The sequence below is a fragment of the Dipodomys ordii genome, unplaced genomic scaffold, assembly GCF_000151885.1.
Source record: "Dipodomys ordii isolate 6190 unplaced genomic scaffold, Dord_2.0 Scaffold125, whole genome shotgun sequence".
NCBI classification, from domain to species: domain Eukaryota; kingdom Metazoa; phylum Chordata; class Mammalia; order Rodentia; family Heteromyidae; genus Dipodomys; species Dipodomys ordii.
Window position 1 is genome coordinate 1,840,595 of NW_012267341.1, and position 26,634 is coordinate 1,867,228.

Sequence of the window (26,634 nt, forward strand, 5' to 3'; positions counted from 1 at the left end):
GGAGGGGGCGAGCCCGGCCCACCCGCCGCGCGGGCACCCACCCAGCTTAGGTGCGAGGCCGAGCTTCGGGGCGCTGCTCCGGCCCCCACTTCGGGGGCCCCCACCCCCGCACCGGGACTGGCTGCGTGCGCTGGCAGCTGCCAATCATCGCCCCGCCCGCCCGTCACTCAGCGGCTGAGATGCCACCCCTCACCTCCCCCTGCGCTCCGTCCCGCGTTTTCCGGCTTTGGTATTTGCTGCTTACCGCGAGCCCCGGGCAGGTGGAGGGGGACGGGGGGGCGGGGGAAGGGGGGGGGAGGAAGGCCAGAGGCGGTGACATGAGCCAGCTTTAACCCGGTCCTTGCCACGGGGGTTTAGAAATGCAATTGGATTTGGCTAAGGGGCACAGGAAGGGAAACATACATGCCCAGGAAGGAAAGATCTGAATGCAGGGAGCGCGGAGCTAGACCTAGAGTTCTCTCCATCAGTTCTCAGAAGGGGCCCAGTTGGGGCCCTGGTGGAACCGGGCTGCATGTGCAGTTTAGAACCCCTCGGCTTGTGGGAGATCCTCCATGCTAGAGGCTCAGAGTCTTTCAGAAGCTAGAAGCAGCCTCTTAGGGCAGATGAAGCAGATGAGGAAAAAGAAGTCAGTGTCAAGGGGAAAGAGTAGAGACCTTCTTGGGGTCCCTCTTGGATTTTCCCCTCTTCTGCCAAGATCCCTATGGACTCTTGTGGTGTTTTTTTAAATTATTATTATTATTAAATATTGCAAGTCCTGGGACTTGAACTCAAGACCTGGGCACTGTCCCTGAGCTTCTTTTGCTCAAGGCTAGCACTCTACCACTTGAGCCACAGTGCCACTCTAGCTTTTTCTGTTTATATAGTACTGAGGAATCGAACCCAGGGCTTCATGCATGCTAGGCAAGCATTCTACTACTAAGCTACATTCCCAGCCCTCTTGGGGTGTTCTTACATCTTCATTGGAGTGGGATCCTGGTTGAGTTCTCAGATCTAATTCCTAGTCATGGCCTAGGCTCATCTTTCTGAAGTCCACCTTTGACCATAGCACGTACGATCCCCTGAAGTATGAAATGGCTGCCTGATACCTTAGCTTGCCGTGATTTTCCTGCACCCCATCTCTGTCTCATTCACTGTTTTTCCTTCAGTGCAATTTCACTCTGAGAACTGGCATCAGGTCTGTATGGCATCATCTAGATTGGCTCCTCCTGCTCATGGACTTCAAATCCTGAGACTCCTAAAGTTTCCTTGCCTTCTAGGAGAACTTCCGGCCCACAGTGGCCTCTGTCCCAGACGTGTGGTTCAGTCTGTGTCTTGAATCTGACTGTGACTGTCCTCCATGCTTTTGCTCAGGTTGTACCCACTGCCTGTGGAAAGAAAACCCGCTCATCATCCTCTTCACAACCCAGCTCCGGAACCACCTCCTCCATGTCACCTTCCCTCATACTCCAGTTCAAGAGCTCTCTCCTCCTTGGGTCCCACGATGACTTCCTGGGCTTCTCTTGGGGCACCCCTTCTTTCACACTCTAACAGTAGCCGTGTCTCATTTGATTCTCACCACTACCCTGGGTGATAAATATGATCGCTTCCTCCATGCTACAGAGGAATGTGAGGCGATGTCATTGGAGTGATTTATGTACCTAGGTTGGCTTGAGCAGTCAGTGATAGGGCCAGGCTTTAAATCCAGACCTTTGGGTACCAGATCTCATGTCCTTTTCCATCCACCATTTGGCAGCCATGACAGCGTTTGCTTGCTTCTCTCTCATTCATCTGTAAAATCCCAAAGGTCTGCTTCAATTCAGCCTCCCTCCTTCCACTGACCACCATTGCCTGAATGGAATTCAGCTTTCCTAGGCACAGTTTCTCCTTCAAAGCTAAGTCCCCACTACTAGGGGTGGGAGGCTGGGTGCTTAAGAGTCCCCGCTCTCCACCCTAGTTACCCTGGGACTGTCCTAAGATTCTTGGCTTTTATTTCCAAGCATCCTGGCCCTGAGTAGCCTCCTACACCATGAATTATGGTAGTTCTATCTGGATTTGACATCCGTTCACCAGCTGCTTAGCTGCTGGGTTCCCAGGTTGGGTTTTTGTTTAGTTCTTCCCTGTGGAGCTCTCCTCTCAGTCCTTTTAAAACTGAAGCTTCATTCCTCCATGCTCACCCCTCCCTGCTCAGAGCCAGCTGCTGATTGCTTATCTTTTTCACTGTGGCTCTTTTCGTCTTCCAAGAAGAAGGGGGAGAAAAAGAGACACCCCCCTCCCCGCATCTCTGCTGCCCTCCCCACCTCTGCAGCTGTAGCACACTCCTGTCTCCAGCCCATGGGCTTAGAAAACAATCACTTATGTCTTTGAAAGGTTTAGTGCATTACTGATCTGGTACTAAGAGGTTTACCTACAGGCTTTCATTGGTACCTCGTAGCTACTTTAGCGGGGTGGTTACCATTTTCCAGAGGAGGACACTGAGATGAGGAGGATTGGAGTAATCCGCTGAGATCACACAAGCCAGTGCAGCACGGATAGACCTCAGAGCCCTCTCAACTGCCATTCTGCTGGCCAAGCAACCCAGGGTTTTCTTGGAACTCTTTGTAGTTTGACTCAGGAAGACCCGAGGGGTACCTGCTACCTAATTCAGAAAAGTGCACAGTTGGGCTCAGGTGGGTCATGTGATCTTTCTGGGCTTGGAACCACAGCTCTCCCTGTTGCAGGCTTCCTCCCAGTCCTGCCTCCCCCACACCCCCTCTGTTTCCAGAGCTTTGTTTTCCAGGTGTAACAAAGGGTTTGTTGTGGCAATCTGAGCAGGGTGACTTGGCACCATAAAAGCTATCACATGTGCTGTTGGCATAGAAGGCTGCCAGGCTAACAGTGGAGTGTGGAGCCTCCAGCTTCACTGCGGGGGATGCACTGGGCCCTTCTAGAGGCAGTGGCATATAGCCCACAGAGGTGGTAGTATTACCTGTGTAGCCTAGGGGAGGGGAGACAGCCTGGGATGGGCTGCAATCCCTAGGGGGACCACCCTGGAGCCAAGGCTGCTCTAGGAAACCCAGTGCTCAGGGATCTCAGGCAGCCATCTAGAGTGGGGGAAGGAGGAGCAGGGGAGCCAAAAAGAGGCCCATGTTCATAGATAGCTTTGACCCTTAGTTGTGTGACCTTGGTCAGTCATTTTACCTGAGTTTTTCCTTGTCTTTCTTTGTCTCTGTCTTTTTTTTCTCTCTCTCTCTTCCTTTTTGGAAGTGCAGAGAGTCAAACCAAGGGCTCTGAACATGCTAGATGAGAGCTCTACCACTAAGCTCCACCCACCCCAGCCCCCAGCCTGCATCTCACATTCTTCACCTGTAAAATTATCCTTCCCTTGGGATTATTTCTGTTCCTAATTGGGGTATGCAAAGGTCTCTCTCCAATGCCTGGTACAAAACAGTGCTCCATTCCATCCAAGAGCTGTGTCTCTTTGGAGCACTATTAGCACAAGATGGAAGAGGATGCTTTCTCATTTTTCTTTTCTGCTTTCTTTCTTTCTCTCTCTCTCTCTCTTTCTCTCATTCTTTTTTCTTTTTTTACTTTAATACTGGTACCAGACCTTGAACTCAGGGCTTGGGTGCTGTCCCTGAGTTCTTTTTTGCTTTAGGTGAGCACTCTATCACTTCAGTCATAGATTTACACCCAGCTTTTTTGGGGGGGAGGGGGAAAGGGGACAGGTGGTTTGTTGGAGATAAAAGTCTTATGTATTGCCCTGCTCAGGCTGGCTTTGAACCACTATCCTAGATCTCAGCCGCCTGAGTAGCTAGGATTACTGGTGTAGAGCCACTGACACCTGGCTGTCCCTTAACTTTTTTGCTCAAGGCTAGCACTTTACCACTTGAGCTGCAGCTCCACTTCTGGCTTTTTGGTGGTTAACTGAGATAAAAATCTCATGGAAGCCAGGTGTCTGTGGCTCACACCTGTAATCCTAGCTACTCAGGAGGCTGAGATCTGAGGATTGTGGTTCAAAGCCATCCCAGGCAGGAAAGTCTGAGAGACTCTTATCTCCAATTAACCACCAGAAAACCAGAAGTGGTGCTGTGGCTGAAGTGGTAGAGTGCTTGAACTGAAGAGCACAGGGACAGTGCCCAGGCCCAGAGTTCAAGTCCCATAGCAAAAAAAAAAAAAAAAAAGGAAAAAAAGAATCTCATGGACTTTTCTGCCCAGGCTGGCTTCAAACTGGGATTCTTACTGGCATGAGCCACTGGCACCTGACTCTCTCCCACTAATTCAGCTCTCATACCACCTCTCTCCATTGCTCCACCCCATACCTCACAGTACTATAGCGGGGGTCTCTCAGTTTCCTGCCCTGTCATTCTGTCCAGGCCCCTCCAGTCCAAATGGATCTGTCCAGTTGCTCCCCAGATCTCACATCTACCCATCACCTCTCATTTATTTTCTCTCCTTGTGGCACCCACGGTCTCCCCCCTACTGTCTCTTTGTCTTCTATAAATATCTTCAGTCAATATTCTCTTCCCAAAAGCAGCCCCAAACTGTTCTTGAATTTGCCTAGATTTCCCTCTGTTCCCAGAGCACTGAGTTCCATCAGTGAGTGCACCTCTATCCTTGGCCTGTCCCTTTTGTCCTCTCCTCTGTCACCTTGACCCCCCCACCCTCACCCCTGATCCATGGTTCCTGCCAAGGTCACTGGTGACCTTGTTCCTTTGTCTTCTCATCTTCCCCAACCTCTTACATGGTATCAGGCTACCCCAGTTGGCCTGAAAGCTGCCTGCTCCATCATTTCTTTCCTACTGTTCCTTTCCTCTGCTTTGTGTTGATTTCCTTTCTCCCATCCTTACTGGTCATCTTCCCTTCTTCCTCCATCTGCAGGCCAAGCCTCTAACATTGGGATTGCTGATGGCTTCCTGACTTCAGTTGGGAGCCCTTTTTCCCTGGTCTTTGTATTTTATTCTGATACTTCCCCCAGGCAGCTCCAGTGCCAGATGCATTCAGCTCAACACTGCTGCTTCTCTCCAAATCTATTCTTCCTGCCACAATCCCTCTCTCTGGGATGGTTTTCCCCAACCAACCCAGGGCTCCGGGGGCAACACCTAACAGGTCCTCCTGGGCTCTGTGCTGGCTCTTGAATCCCATAGCCAATTTGATGTGAGAGCCTGGTGACAATTCTTCTGGTCACCTGTGGCATCAGCTAATGGGCTCGAACCCCCTGCCGAGCTGGCAGATGAATATTTACTCTGTGGCTCCCCAGGACCTTTATTAGATCTGTGGAAGGACCATATTCTTTATCAGCACCAGCATGAGAGGAAGACAAGCTGGGTGCAAAATTGAAAGAAGTAGTCCTTGTCGGGGTGGAACAAGTGGGGTTTCTAATTAAATTTGGTAAGTAGTGTGTGTGCGTGCGTGCATGCGTGTGTGGGCACGTGCGTGTGCACGCATGCTCCTACTGGGGCTTGAACTCAAGCCTAACACTCTTACTTTGCTTTTTCACTCAAGGATAGTGCTCTGTCCTCTACTTCTAGCTTTTTGCTAGTTAACTCCAGATAAAAGAATCTCATAGGGGCTGGGAAGGTGGCTCAGTGGTAGAGTGCTTGCCTTGCATGCTTGAGGCCCTGGGTTCGATTCCTCAGCACCACATAAGCAGGAAAAGACAGGTGCTATGGCTCAAGTAGTAGAGTGTTATTCTTGAGCTGAAGAGCTGAGGGACAGCCCCCGGGAAAAAAACAATAAGCCTCATATTTTCCTGCCCAGGCTGGCTTTGAACTGTGATCCTCAGATCTCAGCCTCCTGAATAGTTAAGATTATAGGCATGAGCCACTAGTACCCAGTCCTGTTTCTTTTCTTTTTTTTTTGGTCGGTTGTGGGCCTTGAACTCTGGGCCTGGGCGCTGTCCCTTAGCTCTTCAGCTCAAGGCTAGCGCTCTACCACTTGAGCTACAGTGCCACTTCTGGTTTTCTGGTGGTTTATTGGAGATAAGAGTTTCACGAACTTTCTTGCCTGGGCTGGCTTTGAACCTCGATCCTCAGATCTCAGCCTCCTGAGTAGCTAGGATTATAGGCTTGTTTCGTTTCTTAAGGCTAGTTACTCTACCACTTGGGCTCAGAGCCTCTTTTAGCTTTTTCTGAGTAGTTTATTGAAGATAAGAGTCTCAATACTTTCCTGCTCTGGCTGGCTTCAACTGTCATCCTTAGCTATAGTGCATACCTAGGATTACAGGGATGAGTTATCAGTAACCAGCTTCATCCCTCTTTTTTGGTGAACTCAAAATCAACGAATTTGGAACCTTAAACACATCTGCAGAATGTCTTACTTTTTATTTTTTGTTTTGTGAGATGGTATAGCCCAGGCGAGGCTAGAATTCATTATGTAGCCAGAGCTGGTCCAGAACATCCGATCTTCCTGTTCTGAAGAAGTACTAAGGTAATGGGTGTAAGCTACCACACCAGCAACAACTCTACTTTTGTCCTTAGAAGTGGACAAACTCGCCAGGCGCTGGTGGCTCACGCCTGTAATCCTAGCTACTCAGGAGGCTGAGATCTGAGGATCACGGTTCAAAGCCAGCCCGGGCAGGAGAGACCTTGAGACTTCTATCTCCAATAAACGACCAGAAAACCGGAAGTGGTGCTGTAGCTCAAGTGGTAGAGCGCTCGCCTTGAGCTGAAGAGCTGAGGGACAGTGCCCAGGCCCAGAGTTCAAGCCCCATGACCGACAAAAAAAAAAAAGAAGTGCATAAACTCTAGGAGAGATAAACAGGGTGTGTACAGTGGAGGGTGGGAATTTCAGAGGCCATATAAAAACCTTGACTGCCACACAACAGTTTAGCAAATGACAATGCCAATACTCAAATACAGCCTTGTGTTTGTTTTTGAGATGGGGGGGGGGATCTCAATATGATGCATAAGCTGGCTACACACCCCTGGACTCAAGGGATCTTCCTCCGCCTCCTGATTAGCTGGGTCTTTGGTGGCCTCACCACATCAGCCACACTTTGATCTGAAGTGTGTGCCTTAAGGCAGAAGAGGAAAAGGAGACTAACGCTAAGAAATTGACAGATTTTAGGAGGGCTAAGTCCAGCAGAACATAGGAAATGCTGAACACAGTACCTGGCTCACAGTTGGAGTCTTGGAAGACCAAGACCCTGGCTTATAGAGCTTTCCGCTTCCATGCACAGCAACACTAGAGGTGAGGGATGGCCTAGAGGTAGGGGAATCCAGCAGATTTCTTGGCCTCCTTTGTGCTCTGTGCAGGGCTGGACGAGGGAGCCCAGCCAATACACCTTCCCATTCTACCCCTCACTAGAACATAAAAGATGCGTACCCTCCTCCCTTCCCTGTTCCTCCCTCCCACCATCCCTGCACCATGAAGAAAGGAACAAAGTCAGGAATTGATGCTGCATTTTTTTTTTTTTTAAATTTTGCCTTCTTAAAGCATGTGCTGAGCTAGTGGAAGGGAGCGGTCTGGCAATTAAAAAGGCCCAGCAACTTGGGCAGCAGTGGCAGGAAAGGCCAGGAGAGGGTCTGTGTGTGTATGTGTGTAGGGGTGATGCCCTCTGTGCCAGGCCAGGGAAGAGCAAAGCCCGCACTGACTTCGTAAAATATAAAACAAGGGAAGGAGACGGTGGGAAGAAGATTTGTAAAATACAATATCTTAGGGGGTTGGCAATAATAAAAAATAAGGTTCATTATTTACAAACAATTTCTGTTCTTGGTCTCTGTACAGTGGGAGGTGGGATGGGGTGTGTGCATGTGTGTGTGTGTGTGTGTGTGTGTGTGTGTGTGTGTGTGTATGAGGAGGAGCAGGGGGCTGTGGTGGTGGGAGTTTAATGGGGGGGGTACCAGTGAGTGGTTTATCTGAGGACGGATGGTTGTAGGATGGGGGAGGGGGGAACAGAGTGGTTAGCCCAAGGGAACAGTCCAAATACTGGGGGCACATAGAGGCCCCAGCCGCCATATGGGCTGGGGAGGGTTGGGGAGAAGCAGAGCCCTTCTCCTGGAGTAGGAAGCCCCAGGGCAGGGGTACAAGCTGGATTGGGGTCAGTGAGCCAGAGAACGTCTCTTCTGGGTGCCAAGGGGTCCGTCCTGTGTCCTGAGTCTTGGATCAGCCTAGGAGAGTTTGATGGTGGTGTTGGGGCCCAGATCCCTGGAGAGAGAAGACAGGATGAGTTTGACCAGAGCAAGCCCTCTCTTTCTGCAGGTGATCTGCAGCTGAACTAGACCCAGGGAGGACTGGGGCCTGGGAGCTCAGGGTGACAGGGGTCAGGGGGAGCCCTGGATCACGCTCACCTGTCTTGGAACCACTCCTTGGTGTGGGAGAAGTTGGGACTGGTGCCATTGCCGCTGTCCTTTGGCCAGGCCTCACTCAGGTACTTTGTGGTCTCGTGGGTGCTGTCCGGGTGGTCATGCTGCAGGTGGTCCTGGGGCCGCTGCTCTGCTGGCTCCCCTGGCTTGATCTCCCAGCCTTCTGGGGGTTCCACAGGCAGCAGGGCTCCATGGCCTTCTTCCCAGGAGCCCACCCCATCGTCATAGAACAGGAGGTTTCGGGAGGGCACTGGGGAGGAGAGGCAGGGTGAGCCCCAGGTACCCCTCAAGTGTGCCCCCTCTCCTCAGTCTGGCCAGTCATGGCCCAGTAGTGAAGGACACAGGCTCTGAGATCTTACAGGTCTGGATCTGAGCCCCAGCTCTATCCCTTTTTGGCTGTGTAACCTCAGGCTAGTCATATATTTTGCTTTGATCTTTTTGAGCCTCAGTTTTGCTGATCTGTCAAATGGCGATATTGGGACCATATAGGGGAAGTGACTGAAACTGTGGTTAGTAAAAGGGCTAGCTCAGAAAATGTTTTGGGCACAGAGAACTGGGTTCTAATCCCACCCCTACTGTTTACTTTCTGGGGGACCTGGAGTCTTCCCCATTCTAGGTTCTAGTTTGTCCTTTGGAGAAATCAAGAAAATAAACATTTAATCTGGGTGCTGGTGGTTCATACCTGTAATCCTAGCTATTCAGGAGGCTGAGATTTGAGAATTACTGTTTAAAACCAGCCTGGGCAGGAAAGTTCATAAGTATTTTTTTCTCTAATTAACCACCCCCCAAAAAGTCAGAAGTGGAGCTATGGCTCAAGTGGTAGAAGATCAACCCTGAGCAAAATACAGACAGTAAAGACAGCACCCAGGCCCTGAGTTCAAGTACTTTTACCAACACACACACACACACACACACACACACACACACACACACACAGAGATAAAAATTTGTTGGGCACTTGCCATGTGTCAAGCATTTATATAAGGCTCATAAATCCACATCAAATTAGTAATTTTTTTTTTCCAGAGCTGAGGACCGAACTCAGGGCCTTGCGCTTGGTAGGCAGGCATTTTTCTGCTGAGCTAAACCCCCAGCCCCAGTAAAATTTTACAGAACTTCAATGAGATTTCTTTTGCGGGGAGGGGAGACAGTACTAGTTTGAGCTCAGGGCCTTGTCATTACTAGGCTGTTGTTTTACCACTTATCAGCTCTTTTTGCTTTTGAGTCATTTTTTGAATAGGATCTCATTTTTATGCCTGGGCTGGCTTAGTAGCCAGTGACCCCCCAGGATGACCCCCAGTGACGCCCCCTACAGACCACCTGTAGGATGACCACCCAGACAATTCTATTAATGCTTCCTTCCTGTTTATATTTTGCAAAGCTGGGATGATGGGTACACACAACCCTTTCTAGCATTTTATGGGTTGGGATGAAGTCTTGCTAACTGGCAAGGCTGGTCTCCAACCATGATCCTCCTGATCTCAGCCTCCTGAGTAGCTAAGATTACAGATGTGAACCACCATGCCCAGCTGGTAATTCTTTAGCTCTGCTTCCCAGAGCAGGTAGTCAAGGCTCCAGGATGAGTTGTTCTGTACTAGTCCTTGCAGAAACCCAGGACTTCCCAGCTCTGGGATCTGCCGTAGGCTTCCACCCACCCTCTCCATCCATCCTCCATGATCTAAAAGTTTGTCTGGAAGGTCTTCCTGATATTGTGCAAGGCACCAGCTCCGGAAATCAGCCTGCTGATTTCCAGAGTGCTCCCCTTCCTCAGCCATGCCCACCTCTTGGCCCTGCCTAGACACCAGCCTGAGGGGCTACATTCACTGCAGGCTCCTTCCTGCTCCACTTCCTCTCACTGGCTCTGTCCTTCAGCCCTACGCCATGGCAGCCATCTCCTCTCTCATGGGTTCTTTAGGTTTGGAAGAGCAGCTATGTGGCCTTGATCCCTGCTGCCCCCCCCCCCAGCAGCCATCCCCCTCTCCTTCAAGGCTTCTCATCCTTAACCCCCTCCTCCTTCCCCCTTCTTCCCTTCCTCTTCCTCCCTGGTTTACTTTCTCCCTTCCAGGCCCTCAGGGTCTGGCTCATCCTCCATGCACTCTTCATCCTTCTAGAAACCCCACCCTGTTTTCCTCTCTGTCTGAACCTCCCATCTGTTTCCTCTTCCTCCTCCTCCTGTCATGCTTCATACGTGCTCCTAGAAAATGATAGATAGCCTGGAAGTTCTTCTATAGGTCTAACTGAAGTATCCTTTGCCTATTGTTGCTACCCTGGCTCTCCCTTTACCACAGATGTAATGGGGCTTTTCTTTCTTGTTGGGATCTTCCAGAAGGGAGGGAGTGCGCTCCCTTAGTTCGTGCCAGCTTTTCTCTGTTCCCACACAATCATATTTAGGAAGGGCTGCCCCTGTTTTCCAGAAATTCAAGCTTAGAGAGCTTAAGATGCATGCCCAGGGTCACACAGCAAATGGCAGCGCTAGCTGAGACAATCTAAAGCTCCATGTTCGGAACCACTGGATCTCATAGTACTACACCGGGAGAGCAAGTATCTGAACCCCCACCATGACCACCCCTCCTTTGCCAGGGGTCCCCTTCCTGTAGGTGCTGAGTACTGCCTCAGAGTTTTTCTAGTGTGGTGGTGGTGGTGGTGGTGGTGTGTATGTATGTGTGTGTTGGTACTGGGGCTTGAACTCAGGGCTTCACTCTTTCCCTTAGCTTTTTCTGCTCAAGGCTGGCATTCTACCACTTGAGCCATACCTCCAAGTCTAGCTTTTTTTGCTGTCTAATTGGTGATAAGAGTCTCACAGATTATTCTGCCTGAGCTGGCTTGAAACCATAATCCTCATATCTCAGCCTTCTGATTAGTTAGGAATACAGATGTGAGCCACCAGCGACCTCAGAATCCTTCCTTCCTTCCTTCCTCCCTTCCTTCCTTCCTTCCTGTCAATTGTAGGTCTTCAATTTGAGGCCTGGACCCTGTCCCTGAGCTCTTTTGCTCAAGGCTAGCACTCTACCACTTTGAGCTACAGTGCCACTTCCTGTGTTCTGGTGGTTAACTGGAGATAAGAATCTCACAGGGACTTTTCTGCTGGGGCAGGCTTTGAACCGTGATGCTCAGATCTCAGCCTCCTGAGTAGCTAGGATTACAGGTGTGAGCCACCAGCACCTGGCTCAGAAGCTTTCTTCGCACAGTGCTTCAGATAGCTACCATTTTACTGGAAATGGTGTTGAGTTGAAACTCATTTGCTGTCCCAGTAGTGAACTATTCATGCTGCTGAGTGAATGCATATAACCACTGCCATAATCATCTGTGTAGGTCTGATCTAGAGCATTCTTTTTAGTACATAAGCCCACCTCCTCCCAGTGATTTCTGAAGCTCTTGGAGAGGTGGAGCAGGGAGCAGGAGCCTTGTGTCCTGGTCCCAAATCTACCATTAACATTGAACAAATCACAGTCTCATCAACAAAATGAGGAGATGGGAGAGGATGAGGCCAACTCCGAACATGGCTTCTGCCCAGAAGCTGGAGGTACTCACTCTGACTGGCTGTGTAGACACTGTCAGTGGCAATGGGGTCTTCCTTCACAGTCTGCGAGCCAGAGGAGAACTCAGGGAGGTAAGGCACAAGGGAGCCCAACACCAAAACGAAGCACAGAGCTGCCACCTGGTAGTGGACAGACTGGCCATTAGAAGTGGGACAGGGAGGGGCTGCCTGGCTGGCGAGTTCCCCCACTTCTTCTCCCACAGCAGCTTCAAGAGATCTGGCCTCAGGGGAGCAGGTGGAGGCTGCACAAGCCACCCCACTGGACTAGAGAGGGCGCCAGAGTACCAAGGAGAGGTTATTATCTACTGGGTGAAGGAGTCAGGAAAGGAAGAACCCGGTTGGGGAGATATGGGGATCACAGCTAGGATCTAGGAGGGGGGGCGTAGCCTCAGAAGGGAGAAAGGAGAGACTGAGAGCTGGGGAGCCCCAAGTAGGTCTCATCCCTTAGGATTTTAGAGGCCAGCTGTGCTCAGCCAGAAGGGAAGAGGAGAGAAGCAGAGGCCTGAGCCATACTCTGGGTGTCTAGGGATTAGCTCAGGATTATCCAGAAAGAACGATGCATATCCAGACCTCCCTGCATCTCCCCTGGTCCATCAGGCCTGCAGAAGCCACCTCCCTATGGGACCTACCTCTGGCTGGGGTCATCAGGGGTCAACCTGCACACCCAGTATAGGAAATGTTGTAGGGCCTTGTGTTGTATAATGAAGAAGGCCGAAATCTTTGAAGGCCAGAGCACCACAATCCACCAAAGCTTAGCCCGCCTTCCTAGAAAACCAGCCTAGGAAAGAGCTGTCCTTCCATGGGCTTGTGCTTGGGGGAATGGCACCTACCATGAGGCAGGTTCCAGTCTGGGTGGCAGCCATCTTGTAAGGTCTGGAGATCTTGCTGGTGACCAGAGTCTGGAGTTTCTGCAGCTGCTGGAGCAGGGTCCTAAGGAGGGCGCAGTGGTCACTGAGGAGACTCCAACCTAGCAGCCATCTCTGCCTCCTGGGGCTCTTTCCCAGGATGGGGATCCTGGATAGCTCCTGACTTGGCCTCTATGCCAGTTCCCCATTCATTCAGTCAAGACAGAAAAGGTCACCTCCCGCTTGGCGGCTCTCTAGTAAGGCTGAGGCATCTGTGGCTTGCCTGAGAGTGGATAGCTTGGTTACTCTGTGGGAGCTCAGAGGTGCCCTGGGATACAACGTAGCCAAGGAAGACGCAATGGGGGCGGGGGCGGGGGACTGGCCCCAACTCAGGGAAGATATCCACCACAGCCATATTGACTTTCCCTCCTTTGCAGTCCACAGCATTCTTAGCTCACATGGGCAAGCCTAGCCCAGTGTCTGGTAATTCCACCAGTAAATGGCACTTCTTGTTTATGTTAATTTTATTGCTGTTATCACAACACTTGTAACCATCGTTTATTTGCCTGTCAGTCTCCATTGCTAATTGTGGGCTCCCTGAGGGCAAAGACTGGGTCTCACCCAACACTGGAATCCTCTGGGTAAACACACACAGAGTTTTGTTTTTTAAAGTATCATTGCTCTCTTGCATCTAGCAGGCTGGTGCAGTTCCAAGAGTGAACAGCAGGTGGCGAAATAGCTCCAATGGTTCTATTGGGGCAAGAGGTAGAGAGGTGAGGTGTGAGGGCTCCTCTCTCCTGCCCAGCTGGCGGTAGAGGAAGGGGGGATTTTCCAGGCCAGTTAGAGGAGTGGCTGGATCCCACTGAGAAGCTATGGCACAAAAAGGAAGAAAAGAAGAGAGTCTGGACTTTTACTGTATGCTAGGCTGTCTTCTTACTGTGATTATTCTCAGAAAAATATTATTCCAGACCTACCCTGAACTCATGGCTGGGCACTATTAAGAATTTAGAGTGAGGTTCAGGTGTCTCACACCTGTAATCCTAGATACTCAGGAGGCTAAGTTCTGAGGATCTTGGTTCAAAGCCAGCCCAAGCAAAAAAGTCTGTGAGACTCTTATCTCCAATTAGCCACCAGGTAGTAGAGCTCAGGTAGCTCAGGAAGTAGAGCATTAGCCTTGAGCAAACAAAGCTCAGGGACAGTGCCCAGGCTCTTCAAGTCCAGAACCAGGGACCAAAACCAAAACAAAACAAAAAAAAGAATTTAGAACAGGCGCTGGAGGCCTGGCTCTGGTGGCAGAGTACCTGGCTAATAAGCTGGAGGGTTTTAGTTCAAGCCCTAGTACCATTAGGAAAAAGAATAAAGAAAACGTTGGAATAATTATAAAAAAGGGAAAAGAAATAAATACGGATTTAGCATTCTAAAATCTCCAGCATTGTGCTAGGCCCTTTAATTGCACCACTTCAGAACTGAACCTATGAATAAAGCTTCTAACAGCCTCTATTGACAAAAAAATAAAAAAAAAATTGGAGCCTAGCGGTCTCACAACCTCCTAAAATCACAAAAATGGAAGAATGGGACAAGAACCTAGAGCTGTGACTTGATGCTACATGCCAGGTACTATACTAGTGTTTCTTTTTAAATTCTTTCTTTCTTCCTTCCCTCCTTCTCTCTCTTCCATTTTTGTTTTGAGACAGGCACAAGATCATTCTGTGGCCCAGGCTGTCCTGGATTTCATGATCTGCCTGCCTCTCTGGTCAATTGACACTAACATTCTGACACTAAGTTTCTCAAACTTAACTGTGCATGTAAACCCACTCAAGGTTCTTGTTCAAATGCAGCATCTGATCCAGAAAGACTGGGGAGAGTCATGAAATTCTGTATTTCTTACAAGTTTCCAGACAGAACTGATGGGGAGAAGTGGCCCTGAGTAGCTTTGAGTGGTCCTGTCCATAATCCTAGCTACTCAGGAAGGTGAGAGCCGAGGATCTCAGTTCAAAGCCAGCAAGGGCAAATCTGAGAGACTCTTCTCTCCAATTAAACAGAAAGAAAACTTAAAAGTTGGACTGGAGGCGTGGTTCAAGTGGTCCTGTACTAGCTAAGAGAAAAAAAAGCAAGCAAGAGCTTGAGACCCTGAGTTCAAGCCAAGATACTGGTACACACAGACACACAGACACACACAGATTTTACGCCTTAGGAAGCAGTGGGTTACCTGCAGACTTGTTAAAACAGATTGTTGGGACCTCCCCAAGGGTTTTCTCAATAGACTCTGCTCAAGGTCTGAGAACAAACATTCCTAGGGGATGCTGATGTGCGTGTGTGTGTGTGTGTGTGTGTGTGTGTGCGCGCGCGCGTGCGCACAAAGGGGCGTCTATGGACCACACCTGGGGAATTTCTGCTCTATATCATTTCACCCAAGCATCACACTACAGGTGTGCAGTGTCTTGGGCAGGCGATGAAGTCTGGGAAGGCATGGAGAGCTAGGACGTAGGAGGCTCTGGGCTACAGGGTTTGTTTTGGGGGTATCCTGCTGAACTTCTCCTGCCTCCCAGCTCCTAAAGTTGGGCAGAGCCAGAGGGCGGGCTACGGTGAGCCAGGGTACAAGGAGGGCACTCATGTTGCCACTCACCTGTTGGCATTCTCCAGCGTCTCCACCTTCTTCCACAGCTCATTGTTTTCTGATGTAAATGTCTCCACCCTGGAGAGGCCAAACAGGTGTGGGTGGGGGGTCAGAGTTCAAGTGCTGCTCCTTGGCCCCACCAATCATGATTCTACTCCCTTTACCCCCATTCCCTGTGTCTAGTGCCCCATGAGAGAGGGTTAGGTCCAGGCTCCACCCCTTCCAGGACGCTTACTTCTTTTCTAGACACTCCACGTACTCTTTCTTCTTACGCCGGCTTTCCTGGGCAGAAATCTAGATGGGAAGGTCCAAAATGGGGGTTACTATCGCCACATATCCACTTCCTGCTCCCCTCCAGTTTCACCTCCCCCACCCCAACCCATCAGAAAATCCTTCAAAGCCCCAGGGTAGGGAGGGGTGTTTCAGGCTTTACCTTGTTCTTGATTTTCCTCCGGACTCTCTTCAAGGCCTTCTCCTCTGCTTTGGTGAGGGGCAGCTTGGTGGGGATGGGGTAACCCTCGGCGATCAGGGTCCGTTTCTCCTCCTCGGTCAGGAGCAGTGGCCCCGATGTCCCCTGCAATTTCTGTAGGAAGCAGGATAGTCCTGGGTTCAGATTTAAGCTGTGTCCTGTACGATTTGTGCACTGTAACTCCCTGAGCCTTACTTAGATTCTTCCTGAGGGTGGGGGGAGGGTATGTGTGTGCCCTGGAGTTCAATCTGGTAACACAGTAGCAACTGCTAAAATGGGGCTTGAATACAGGGACACACTGAGGGCATTGTTGGGGAGGGTGCCCTGGATACTGTCCTAGAATTCTCAAAGCTCATATGTCCCTAAACAGCACCTTTCTAGGCCCCATCCCCAAGGCTCAGGGGCCTGTGCTTTGTTGTCCTCTGACTATAAACTTTGGCAGCAGCCTGGGTAATCCCTCTAAAGCCCAGGCATATCAAGTTCCAATCCTGGTGCTGGGGACCGTCTAAGCTTTGGGGATCTCCTGGGGCCTTGTCTTTATACTTTCCAGGGAGGCAACTCCCTAAACTCTGGTGGGAAGAGGAGGGAGTGAGGATCAGCCTTGGAGCTCCCTAACCCTCCCCACGATCAGTACAGTAGAGGGATTTCCTCAACAGCTCCGGATTAGGATCAGCCCACCCCCAGCTCCTTACATGAGGGGCAGTGAGGAGCGGGGAGGTGGAGATGGCCGTGGAGGAGCGGGCCATGGGCCGGACAGGGCTGGAGGGGGGCAGAGAGCGGGGACTCTGGGAGCCATCGCTGTCACTGCCGTGGCTGCTGGGGGGCGTCGGAGGCATCTGTACCAGGTCTTCTGGGAAGAGAAGGGGACAGGTTAGAGCAGGGTTGTGTCCCCGCTCTAACATTGTGACAGGGTGAGTTCAGCGGGGGCCCCTAGGCTCCTTACACCGCCACGGGGCTGTGCGGGGTGGGGGAGGGGAGCAGACACCACAGACAAAGGATGGCTCAGCTCTGAGAGCAATGGGCCAGCTCTTGTCCTTTTGTCCTTCATGTGGGTACCCCAATGGTTTCTCCCCCACCTCTAGCTTCACAGGATTTGGGGCTTTTAAGTCCCAGCTATGTAAGCACTGAAGTCAAGTTCTTTTTTTTTTTTTTTGTACAAGTACTGTGGCTTGAACTCAGGGACTAGGTGCTATTCTTTAGCTTCTTCACACTAGACTAGCACACGATCCCTTGAACCATATCTCCACTGATGGCTTTTTTTGAGGGGGGGCTGGTTAATTGGAGATAAGGGTCTCATAGTTTTGTCTGGCTGGCTGTCTGGGCTGGTTTTGAACCACAATCCTCAGATCTCAGTCTCTTGTGCAGCTAAGATTACAGCCAAGAGCCACCGGCACTGAGAGGTAATTAGGGTCTTAAAGCAGACCCACGGGGCTCAGGCTGAGGAAGCAGCAATCTCTCCTTTCCTTCCACCTTGAAATAGGGAGCCATAACCACTCAGGGTTTCCGTATCCCGTGTTAGGGAAGAGCAGGCGCTGGGATTTCAGCAAAGCAGGATGGAGGGATGCCATCTTCCACCATGGCATTGGCAGGAAGATTGCCACTCTGCGGGTATATGGAAGAGGTGCCTGGAGTCCAGGCTCAACCGAGGACCCGGAGCTCAGACACTGGGAGGCCCGCTAGATTGGAAAGCTTCCCTTATCGGTTCCCTTTACGGCCAACTCCAAATAACTCTTGTGTCTCCTTCTCTTGTCTGGTCTGCAAATGAGCTCACAAAACTACCCTGGGTTGCTGCTGTGTAATTAATTGGTGGTTTGCCCGTGATGATCCTGGAAACTCTTTAGTCTACTGTCCTTCTGTTTTCTTAGTGCCTCAGACTAGATGATGCTGTCCAGTAGGTTCTAGTTTGATGATGAATAGGTGATTAGATGGGTGGACAGATGGATGATCTAGATGGATAATGGATGGATGGATGAGTGGGTAGATGATGGATGGTTGGTTGGATGGCTAAACAGTGGATGACGGATGGATAATGGACGACTATTGAGTGGGCTTCAGCTAATGAACGGACATCAGGAGGGTGAGAGAATGTAGATACAGTAATGGTAGTCACAGATGCAGTAAGGGGGCACTCGATACAGAAGAGGGAGCATGAGTGGATGGAAAGTAGGTGGGGGAGGATGTCTGGTTCAGAAGTCAGGACTCTGAAGGACACTGGTGGGCTAGACCAATAGTGGAGGAGAAAAGAGCCTTGCACCCACTCACCTGGTGTCACTTTAAGGAACTGGTTCACCTCCTGGGGCTCTGCTTTGATCACTGGCAGTTGAGTCATGTCTCCTGGAGCCTGGAAAAGAGACAGCTCCAGCTCCATCCACTGCCCCTCCAGTCTACCTCCCTCCCAGAGGCTGGTGTTTCTGCCCTATAGTCAGGGAGGTAACTGGGCTTGGGGGTGCTGGGTGCAGCAAGAGGGGAAGAGAGGTAAAGCTTCATGCTTGGAAAAGCCAAGCTACACTCAAGAGGAGAAAATGCGGCCAAGTAGTACAGTTCAGAACTTAAGCTCAGAGGAGGAGGTTTTCTATGGCCTCTAAGACCAGGCCTCCTGGTGGAGGCTGACCCTGGGCTAATGGTGAAGGTCACTTTGGTGTTGCTATGTGGATGCCATGAGAATCTGAGGTGCTGTCTGGCAAACAGTAGCTGACCAATGAGTGGAAACAGTAGATAAAAGGAGGGATTACTTGGTGGGAGACAAGGAGATGGCTTAGTGGGTTTTAAGCAAGGGACTGATGGCATCAGACTTTCTTTCTGGGTGGGGACAGTACTGTGGATGGAATTTGGGGCCTCTCCCTTCTAGGCAAGTGCCCTGGGGCTTGAGCCACATCTCCCTGTCTTTTTGTTTTGTTTCTAGTTTGTTTTCCAGATAGGGTCTTACTGTATGTGTGTGTGTGTGTGTGTGTGTGTGTGTGTGTGTGTGTGTGTTGGGCCTTCAACTGAGTGCCTGGGATCTATCCCTAAGCTTTGACATCCAAAGCTGGTGCTCTACTACTTGAGTCACAACTCCACTTCTGTTTTTTTTTGTAACATCATTTTTTTGTATTTGCATGTTGTATTCCCCTTCCTTCCTTAAAATCCTGAAGCTCTGAGAAAAGCTCCATCTCTGAGATCCTAACTGGCCCTCCAATGTCCAGCCCTTCCTGGTGCCATCTTACTCTTACTCAGATGCAGCCAGCTCACCCTGAGGGCGCCGCAGTTTGTATCCATTGTAGGAAGGCAAAGGGCAACCAGCAGGGAGGCAGAGGCCTGGCCTGGTACTGCTAACCCTCAGCCCTGAGGTTGGCATTGTTCCCTTGTTCACAGAGCTGCACAGCCCGCCCCAGCCCTCCTCCCTTGGCTTCTGAGTCCCAGGCTCACCTGGTGGGGGATGGGCAGCCTGGACAAGGGGCTGAGGCCCAGCAGAGGGGTGGTGGTCATAGCAGCAGCAGCCATGGCTGAGGAGGCGGCCAGAGGGTCCATAGGCAGCTCTGGGTTCTGCTCCTGTTTCACCATGATTGCCAGTTTGTGACCCAGTGCCCAAGCACCATGCTCCACGTCTGTGGAAAAAGGCAGTAACCCAGGCTCAGGGGACTCTGAGACACAGCTCAGGCCCCCTCCTGCTTGCTGGCAGCTGATCTGGAAAGGATTATGGAGAGGTGCTAGGGTACACCTGGAGGTGGAAAGGAGAGATGGGGACCCTGGTGAGGTCGAAGGGCAGTCTGGGCAGAAGCAGGAGAGGTGAGGGTGTCTTCTCCATTTAGCAGTATAGGGACTGGGCTGGGACGCTGGACATGGACCCTCCAGCCTGGCTGTGTGACCTCAAGCAAGTTGCTGGTGCTGGACAAGAAGCAAATGTTCAACAAAATGGCAGCGAGTGTGAAGATAGTTATTGTTATTCCATAAACATCTGCTGAGCACTGCCCCAGGTGCTGGGGATCCAGTACGGAAGGGAACACTCAGGGGTTTGGAAGATGGAGTCAGAGAGGCCAGGGGAGTGGCTGTGGTGTTGTATACCTGCAATCCCAGCACTCCACAGGCTAAGGTGGGAGGAGGGCACCATGAAAGCTGGCTGAGGCTCTACAACAAACGCTGTCTTTAAAAAATAAAACATAGGAGCCGGCGCCAGTGGCTCACGCCTGTAATCCTAGCTACTCAGGAGGCTGAGATCTGAGGATCCCTCTTCAAAGCCAGCCAGGGCAGGAAAGTCTCTGAGACTCTTATCTCCAATTAACCACCAGAAAACTGGAAATGGCGCTGTAGCTCAAATGGTAGAGCACTAGCCTTGAGCTGAAGAGCTGTGGGACAGCGCCCAGGCCCAGAGTTCAAGCCCCATGACCAGCCCAGCAACAATAACAACAAAACCCATAACCCTCTCCTCCCCAAAAGACCCCCCAAACCAAAACAAACAAACAAACAAAAAAAAAAACAGAGAAAGGGAGAGAGAACCAGCAGGCAGCATGATGGCATGGCCTTGGACCTGGCCTGGAACTGTGACTTTACCCAAAGGTAAGGATGTTTTCTTTTCTCTTTTTCTTTCAGTATGTTATTGGAGATAAGAGTCTCATGGACTTTTCTGTCCAGACTGGCTTCGAACCCCAATCCTCAGATCTCAGTCTCCTAAGTAGCTAGGATTACACACATGGGCCACAAGCGCCTAGCTCCAGGGATGGAATTTGAATATGCACAAATTCATAATTTTGAAAGAGATCCTTCTGTCTGGGAAGGAGAAGATGGAGGCAGGGAGACCTGCCATCAGAGGCTGTTAAAAGAAATGGTCCAGGCAAGAGAGGATGACGCCTGAACAAAGGCAGACAGCAAGGATGGAGAGGAGAAACTTAGTAGAGGTCAGTTTGGAAGGACACAGCCAGAGCTACAGGCTGTGGGGCCCTGGGAGGCATGTGGAGGACGGGAGGGGGAGGGGTGCTCAAGGGTCCCCAGGGCAGAGTTCACTTCTACCCACCTAGTAGGTCCTCTGGCCTCCCCAGGGCCACAGGGCTCTCTGGCACCATCCTTTTCTGTGGATGCTTACAGCCTTCCACCCCACCCCCTGACCATGCTAGCCCTCCCTGCCTGGATGAAGAGAAGCCGCAGTGAGTGGCGGCTGGAGACAGCAGGCTGGGGAGGTCTGGAGGAGGCTCTGGGACTCACTAGGGCGAGAGAGAGGTCAGTGATTCCTCTGATCCCATCTCAGAGGCCAGGCCGCACCCTACTAGAAGCCTGAGTGCCAAGGGCTAGAGGCTACCCTCATGTCCCAGAATGCCCACAATTTCCCCAAATTATAGGGCCAGGCTGCTGGCCTCCGGGAAGCTGCCCCTGTGAAGGGCCACAGACAAATTGCTTTAAAAATAGAAATGGGGCGGGGCGCCAGTGGCACACGCCTGTAATCCTAACTACTCAGGAGGCTGAGATCTGAGGATTGCGGTTTGAAGCCAACCCTGGCAGAAAAGTTCCCGTGAGACTCTTATCTCCAATAAACTACTCAAAAAAGCTAGAAGTGGCACCCTGGCTCAAGTGGAGAGTGCTAGCCTTGAGCACAAAGAGGCTCAGGGACAGCACCCAGGCCCTGAGTTCAAGTCCCAGGACTGGCAAAAAAAAAAAAAAAAAGAACTGGCGTGGCTAAAGAGGTTCTGGAGTAGCTTAGTGGAGTGGATGGAGAACCTCCCAGTGGGCCAGAGGAGGGTTACACTCCACACCCAAGCCTTTCCCCAGCTCAGGGCTAAAGATCTAGAAGCTTCGCTGAGGCCAGTGCTCAGTAAGCAGCTGGGACCTTGGCAGCCACAAACCCTGGAGACACATAAAAATCTATTATGGTAGGGGTGCCAGTCTTGCTCATGATCAAGCTCTGGGCCCTTCAAGGATAGCTCAGATTCCTGCACACAGCATGTCTAAGACCCTGATGCTCACTTAGTGGCCAACAACTACTGTTTCCCATTTAACAGAAGAAAGAATTAAGAAACTCATTCAAAACTAGGTGGTGGTGGCTCGTGTCTATAATCCTAGCTACTTAGGAGGCTGAGATCTGAAGATCTGGGTTCGGCGCCAGCCCAGGCAGGAAAGTTCTTGAGACCCTCATCTCCAATTAAAAAGTCAGAAGTGGAGCTGTAGCTCAAATGGTTGAGTACTAGCCTTGAGAAGAAGGCTCAGGGATAGTTCCTAGGCCCTGAGTTCAAGCCCTAGGACCAACACACACACACACACACACACACACACACACACACACACACACACACACAAAATTTCCCCTCCCTCCCTTTCTCTCTCTCTCTTTCTTTCTTTCTATCTTGTCCTGGGCATTGTCCCTGAGTCTCTCTATGCTCAAGGCTAGCACTCTACTACTTGAGCCACGGCACCACATCCGGCTTTTTCTGTTATGTGGTACTAAGGAATCGAACCTAGGGCGTCATGCATGCTAGACAAGCATTCTACCACTTAGCCACATTCCCAGCCCGCACCTCCAGAATTGCTTGGAAATCTGATTCCACAGGGCTAGGCTTTTTTTTTTCACCTGTCTCTTGCCTGGTGCTGGTGGCTCATGCCTGTAATCCCAGCTATTCAGGAAGCTGAGATCTGAGGATCATGGTTCCAAGTTAGCCTGGGCAGGAAAGTCCATGAGATTCTTATCTCAATTAATCACCAGAAAACGGGAAGTAGAACTGTGGCTCAAAGTGGTAGAGCAGTAGCTGAGAGCAAAAGAGCTTAGGGACTGTGCCCAGGTCCTGAGTTCAAGCCCCACAAATGACAAAAAAAAAAAAAAGAAAAAAAAAGGGTCTCTTTCTTTGTATCTCAGGCTGACCTGGAAATCCTGCTCAGCCTCCAGAGAGCTGAGATTACAGGCAGGTCCCAACCACACTTAGCCAGTGGCTGCTCCCTGCTGATGGTCTGAGAATCACACTTTGTGAATGACTTTTTTTTTTGGGTCCGTTCGTGGGGCCTGAACTCTGGGCCTGGGCGCTGTCCCTGAGCTCTTCAGCTCAAGGCTAGCGCTCTACCACTTGAGCCACAGCACCACTTCCGGCTTTTTTCTTTTTGCTTATGTGGTGCTGAGGAATCGAACCCAGGGCCTCAGGCATGCAAGGCAAGCACTCTACCACTGAGCCACGTTCTTAGCCCCGACTTTTTTTTTTTTTTTAACCTGAATTAGCAAAACAACCTGCTTTTGAGAAGTGGCTCAGAGATCCAAAAGGTAGGGAACTGGGCGGCCCTGAGGGTTATGGGTGGCCCCCGTGGGAGTCCTAGGCTACAGGTGATCTCTCTTCTCCCTTAGAAGTGTCCACCCTCCTGGGTCTTCTGGGCCTGTGGTGCCCCTGGGCCTGCTCTGCCCCTGGGCCCTCCCACTTACCATGGGTGGTGTCCTCCATCTTAACGGGCACTAGAGGGCTCTGAGGCGCAGAATCCCCGCTCAGGGAGTAGCTGTGCTCCGCCTGGATGCCTGGCGTGGGGGAGTCCAGTTCCATGTCCAGCAGAGGGCTCTTCTCACCCAGCACAGGGTCATCAAAGAAACTGCTGAACAGGTCATTCGAGAAGTCCTCCATGTTTTCCACGAAGTGGTCCAGGTGCTCTGGAAAGTGCTGGAATGGGGAGGAATGGAGGAGAGGGGTTCAGTGTGGTCACCTCTTCATTCCTGTTCCTCTACCATTCATATCTCATTGTCAACTGGGGGAAAGCAAAGGAAGGGTGACATTGTCCAAAAAGAATTGTCCTCTTTACCTGACTTAAGAAATGCGACAACAACCTTAATAATAACAATAAATATGTATATATACATATACACACACATATATATTGTTGGCTGTGGGGCTTGAACTCTGGGCCTGGGCGCTGTCCCTCAGCTCTTCAGCTCAAGGCTAGCGCTCTACCACTTGAGCTACAGTGCCCCTTCTGGTTTTCTGTTTGTGTGGTGCTAAGGAATTTACCCCAGGGCCTCATACATGTGAGGCAAGCACTCTACCACTGAGCCACCTTCCCAGCCCCAATTATATCTTTTTAAAAAGAAAAAAAAATTGTATGGTCACCATGCATCTATTTCCCCACCAGCATCAGGCTCTGGTCATTTTTTTTTTCTTTTTCTTTTCTCTCGTGCGTGCGTGTGTGCGTGCATGTGTGTGTGTGTGTGTGTGTGTGTTGGAACTGGGGCTTGAACTCAGGGCCGTGGCTCTGTCTCTTAGCTTTTTGTTTTCCTTTCCTTTCTACCACTTGAGCCACAGGTCCACTTGTGGCCTTTTGCTGATTAGATGGAGATAAAGAGTCTTACAGACTTTCCTGTCCAGATCGGCTTCACTCCATGATCCTCAGATCTCAGCCTCCTGAGTAGCTAGGATTACAGGTGTAAGCCACCTTGCGCCTGGCAGCTCTGGTCCTTTCTATGGTCACCATTAGCACAGCCACCTCTGCTAGCCCCTCTGCCCTCACCAGTATTGATCTCAAGTGAGCTCTGCAGACTCCCAGGCCCCAGTGACAGGATCCCAGGAGCTGGTCATATTGTACCTAGCTTTAGTGTGTGTCCCAGGCCCCTCTCACCACCTGCCTAAGATGAAGTGAAGACTAAGAGAAGAACTATCCCTAATGGTAAGCACATATCCCAAGGGGAGTATTAATGACATGGTGTTATCTTTATTTTCTGATTTTTTTTTTGCCAGTCTTGGCTTTAACTCAGCTTGGGCACTGTCCATGCTCTACCACCTGAGCCACAGCACCACTTCCTGCTTTTTTGAGTAGTTTATTGGAAGTAAGAGTCTCATGGAGTTTCCTGCCTGGGATGGCTTTGAGCCACGATCCTCAGATCTCAGCCTCCTTAGTAGCTAGGGTTACAGGCATGAGCCACTGGTGCCACAGCATCACTTCTGGTTTTCTGGTGGTTTATTGGACATAAGAGTCTCATGGACTTTCCTGCCCAGGCTGGCTTTGAACAACAATCCTCAGATCTCAGCTTCCTGAGTAGCTAGGATTACAGGTGTGAACCACTGTAGCCCAGCTTGATTTTTTTTTTTTTTAAAGAGAAAGGATCTCTATGAAGCCAATACTGTTGTCCTGCCTGGCTTTGAATTTGTGATCTTCCTATCTCAGTCTTCCAAGTTCTGAAATTATAGCTGTGCATCACTACACCAGGCCCAAAGCATTCTTTATGCCAAGAGCTTAAGCTCTGGAGCCCGCTGCTGAGGTTCAAATCCTGTCCTACATACTTCCAGTATGACTCAGGACTCTGCAGACTGGGGGTGATGACTCATTATTGGATTATGAAATCAATTTAGTGGGTCATGACCAGAATCTTTAGAAGTCTACTTAGAAAATTTTTACTTTCACACATAACCCTTGGACATATTTATGGGGTACAGTGTGACATTCCAATACATGTGACCAAAACATATGACCACACTCCAGGGTAATTAGCCCAGCCATCTGCTCAAACATCCATCATGTCTTTGTGATAGGAGTGTTCCAAATCCTTTCTACTAGGTTTTTTTTTTTCCCCCAGAGCTGAGGACCGAACCCAGGCCCTTGCGTTCACCAGGCGGGTAATCTTCTGCTGAGCTGACCCCCCAACCCCTCTACTAGTTATTTGGAAATACACAATTAGTTGTCCAGCACAGTTATCTTACTGAGCAGCTATAGAACATTATACGTTACTTCTTCCTCCCACAGCTCCCATCCTCTCTCTCTACCCCCTTTTCCTCATTGCTCGTGGTGACCACATTCTACTAGACTTCCATGAGACCAACTTCTTCAGCTTCCAAAAAGGTGAAGACATGGAGGATTTACGGCCAAAGTCCAAGGGAAAAAAAAAACAAACAAAAAACAGACTATCCACACGCCGATGGCTCCTACCTGTAATCCTAGCTACTCAGGAGGCTGAGAGCTGAGAATCAAGGTTCAAAGCCAGCACAGTCAGAAAAATCTATGAGACTCTTATCTCTAATAAATTACCAAAAAGCTGGAAGTGGAGCTGTGGCTCAAGTGGTAAGTAGAGCACTACCCTTGAGTGTGTGCACACACACAGATACAGACTCAGACAAAGCTCAGGGACAGTGCCCAGGTCCTGAGTTCAAGTCCCAGGACTGGTACAAAACAACAACAACAACAAAAAGAGCAAAGTAAGAGTAGAACATACAAGAGTGCCTTGCCCATTTGAAGTTGAATACCCAGGGAATTTTTGTTGTTGTTGGTTTTGGGCTAGGCTAGTCTTAGGGCTTGAACTCAGGGCTTAGGCATTGTCTCTTGGCTTTTTCGTGTGCGTGTGTGTGTGTGTGTGTGTGTGTGTGTGTGTGCGTGTGTGTGTGTGTGTAGTTGGAGATAAACTCTGAAAGACTTTTCTGTCTGAGCTGGCCTGGAATCATGATCGTTAGAGCTTATCCTTCTGAGTAGTCAGGATTATAGGCAGGACACACCAGCTTCCAGCTCTTGGTGAAACTTTTATGTCAGTTCTGTGTGGCTGTGTATGCATGTATTGATATAATGATGGAAAGAGGCTCTAGGTTCAGAGCAATCTTAGGCAGAAGAGTCCATGAGACTTTATTTGCACAAATAAAAGCAGGATCTAGAAGTATGGTTCAAGTAGTAGAGTGCCAGCCAAGTAAACAAGCCTAGCCAAGTGCTAGGCTCTGAGTTCAAACCCTAGTACAGTAAACCCTAGAATCCCTGCCCCCCATTAGGAAGATTTACAACAGTCTCTGGCATATAGTTGTTACAGAACAAATGTTACATTTTAACATTAACAAAGCATTCCAGAGGTTGACAGATACTAGGTGACTGTAAGTTATATCTTCTCTCTGGAAATAATTTCAAATGTATAAAGCAATCTTAGAACTTTATGAATAACTGCGGGCTGGGAAGGTGGCTGAGTGGTAGAGCGCTTGCCTTGCATGCCTGAGGCCCTGGGTTCG

The 26,634-nt window shown here is 50.3% G+C and overlaps 1 protein-coding gene across 1 annotated transcript in view; it reads right to left on the reverse strand.

Moving 5' to 3' along the window:
• Positions 1–7,386: 7,386 nt before the first annotated feature.
• The window catches only part of Creb3l1 (cAMP responsive element binding protein 3-like 1), a 37,890-nt gene continuing 18,642 nt past the window's right edge, over positions 7,387–26,634 (reverse strand). The window contains exons 2-12 of the mRNA XM_013029974.1: positions 23,097–23,325; positions 19,136–19,314; positions 17,993–18,071; positions 16,423–16,580; positions 15,695–15,844; positions 15,497–15,555; positions 15,271–15,339; positions 12,630–12,729; positions 11,793–11,919; positions 8,247–8,511; positions 7,387–8,103 (exon numbers count right to left, since the gene is read on the reverse strand). Coding sequence (XP_012885428.1) covers positions 8,067–8,103; positions 8,247–8,511; positions 11,793–11,919; positions 12,630–12,729; positions 15,271–15,339; positions 15,497–15,555; positions 15,695–15,844; positions 16,423–16,580; positions 17,993–18,071; positions 19,136–19,314; positions 23,097–23,325 — 1,452 coding nt within the window. The 3' untranslated portion in view covers positions 7,387–8,066. The remainder of the gene's footprint in view (positions 8,104–8,246; positions 8,512–11,792; positions 11,920–12,629; positions 12,730–15,270; positions 15,340–15,496; positions 15,556–15,694; positions 15,845–16,422; positions 16,581–17,992; positions 18,072–19,135; positions 19,315–23,096; positions 23,326–26,634) is intronic.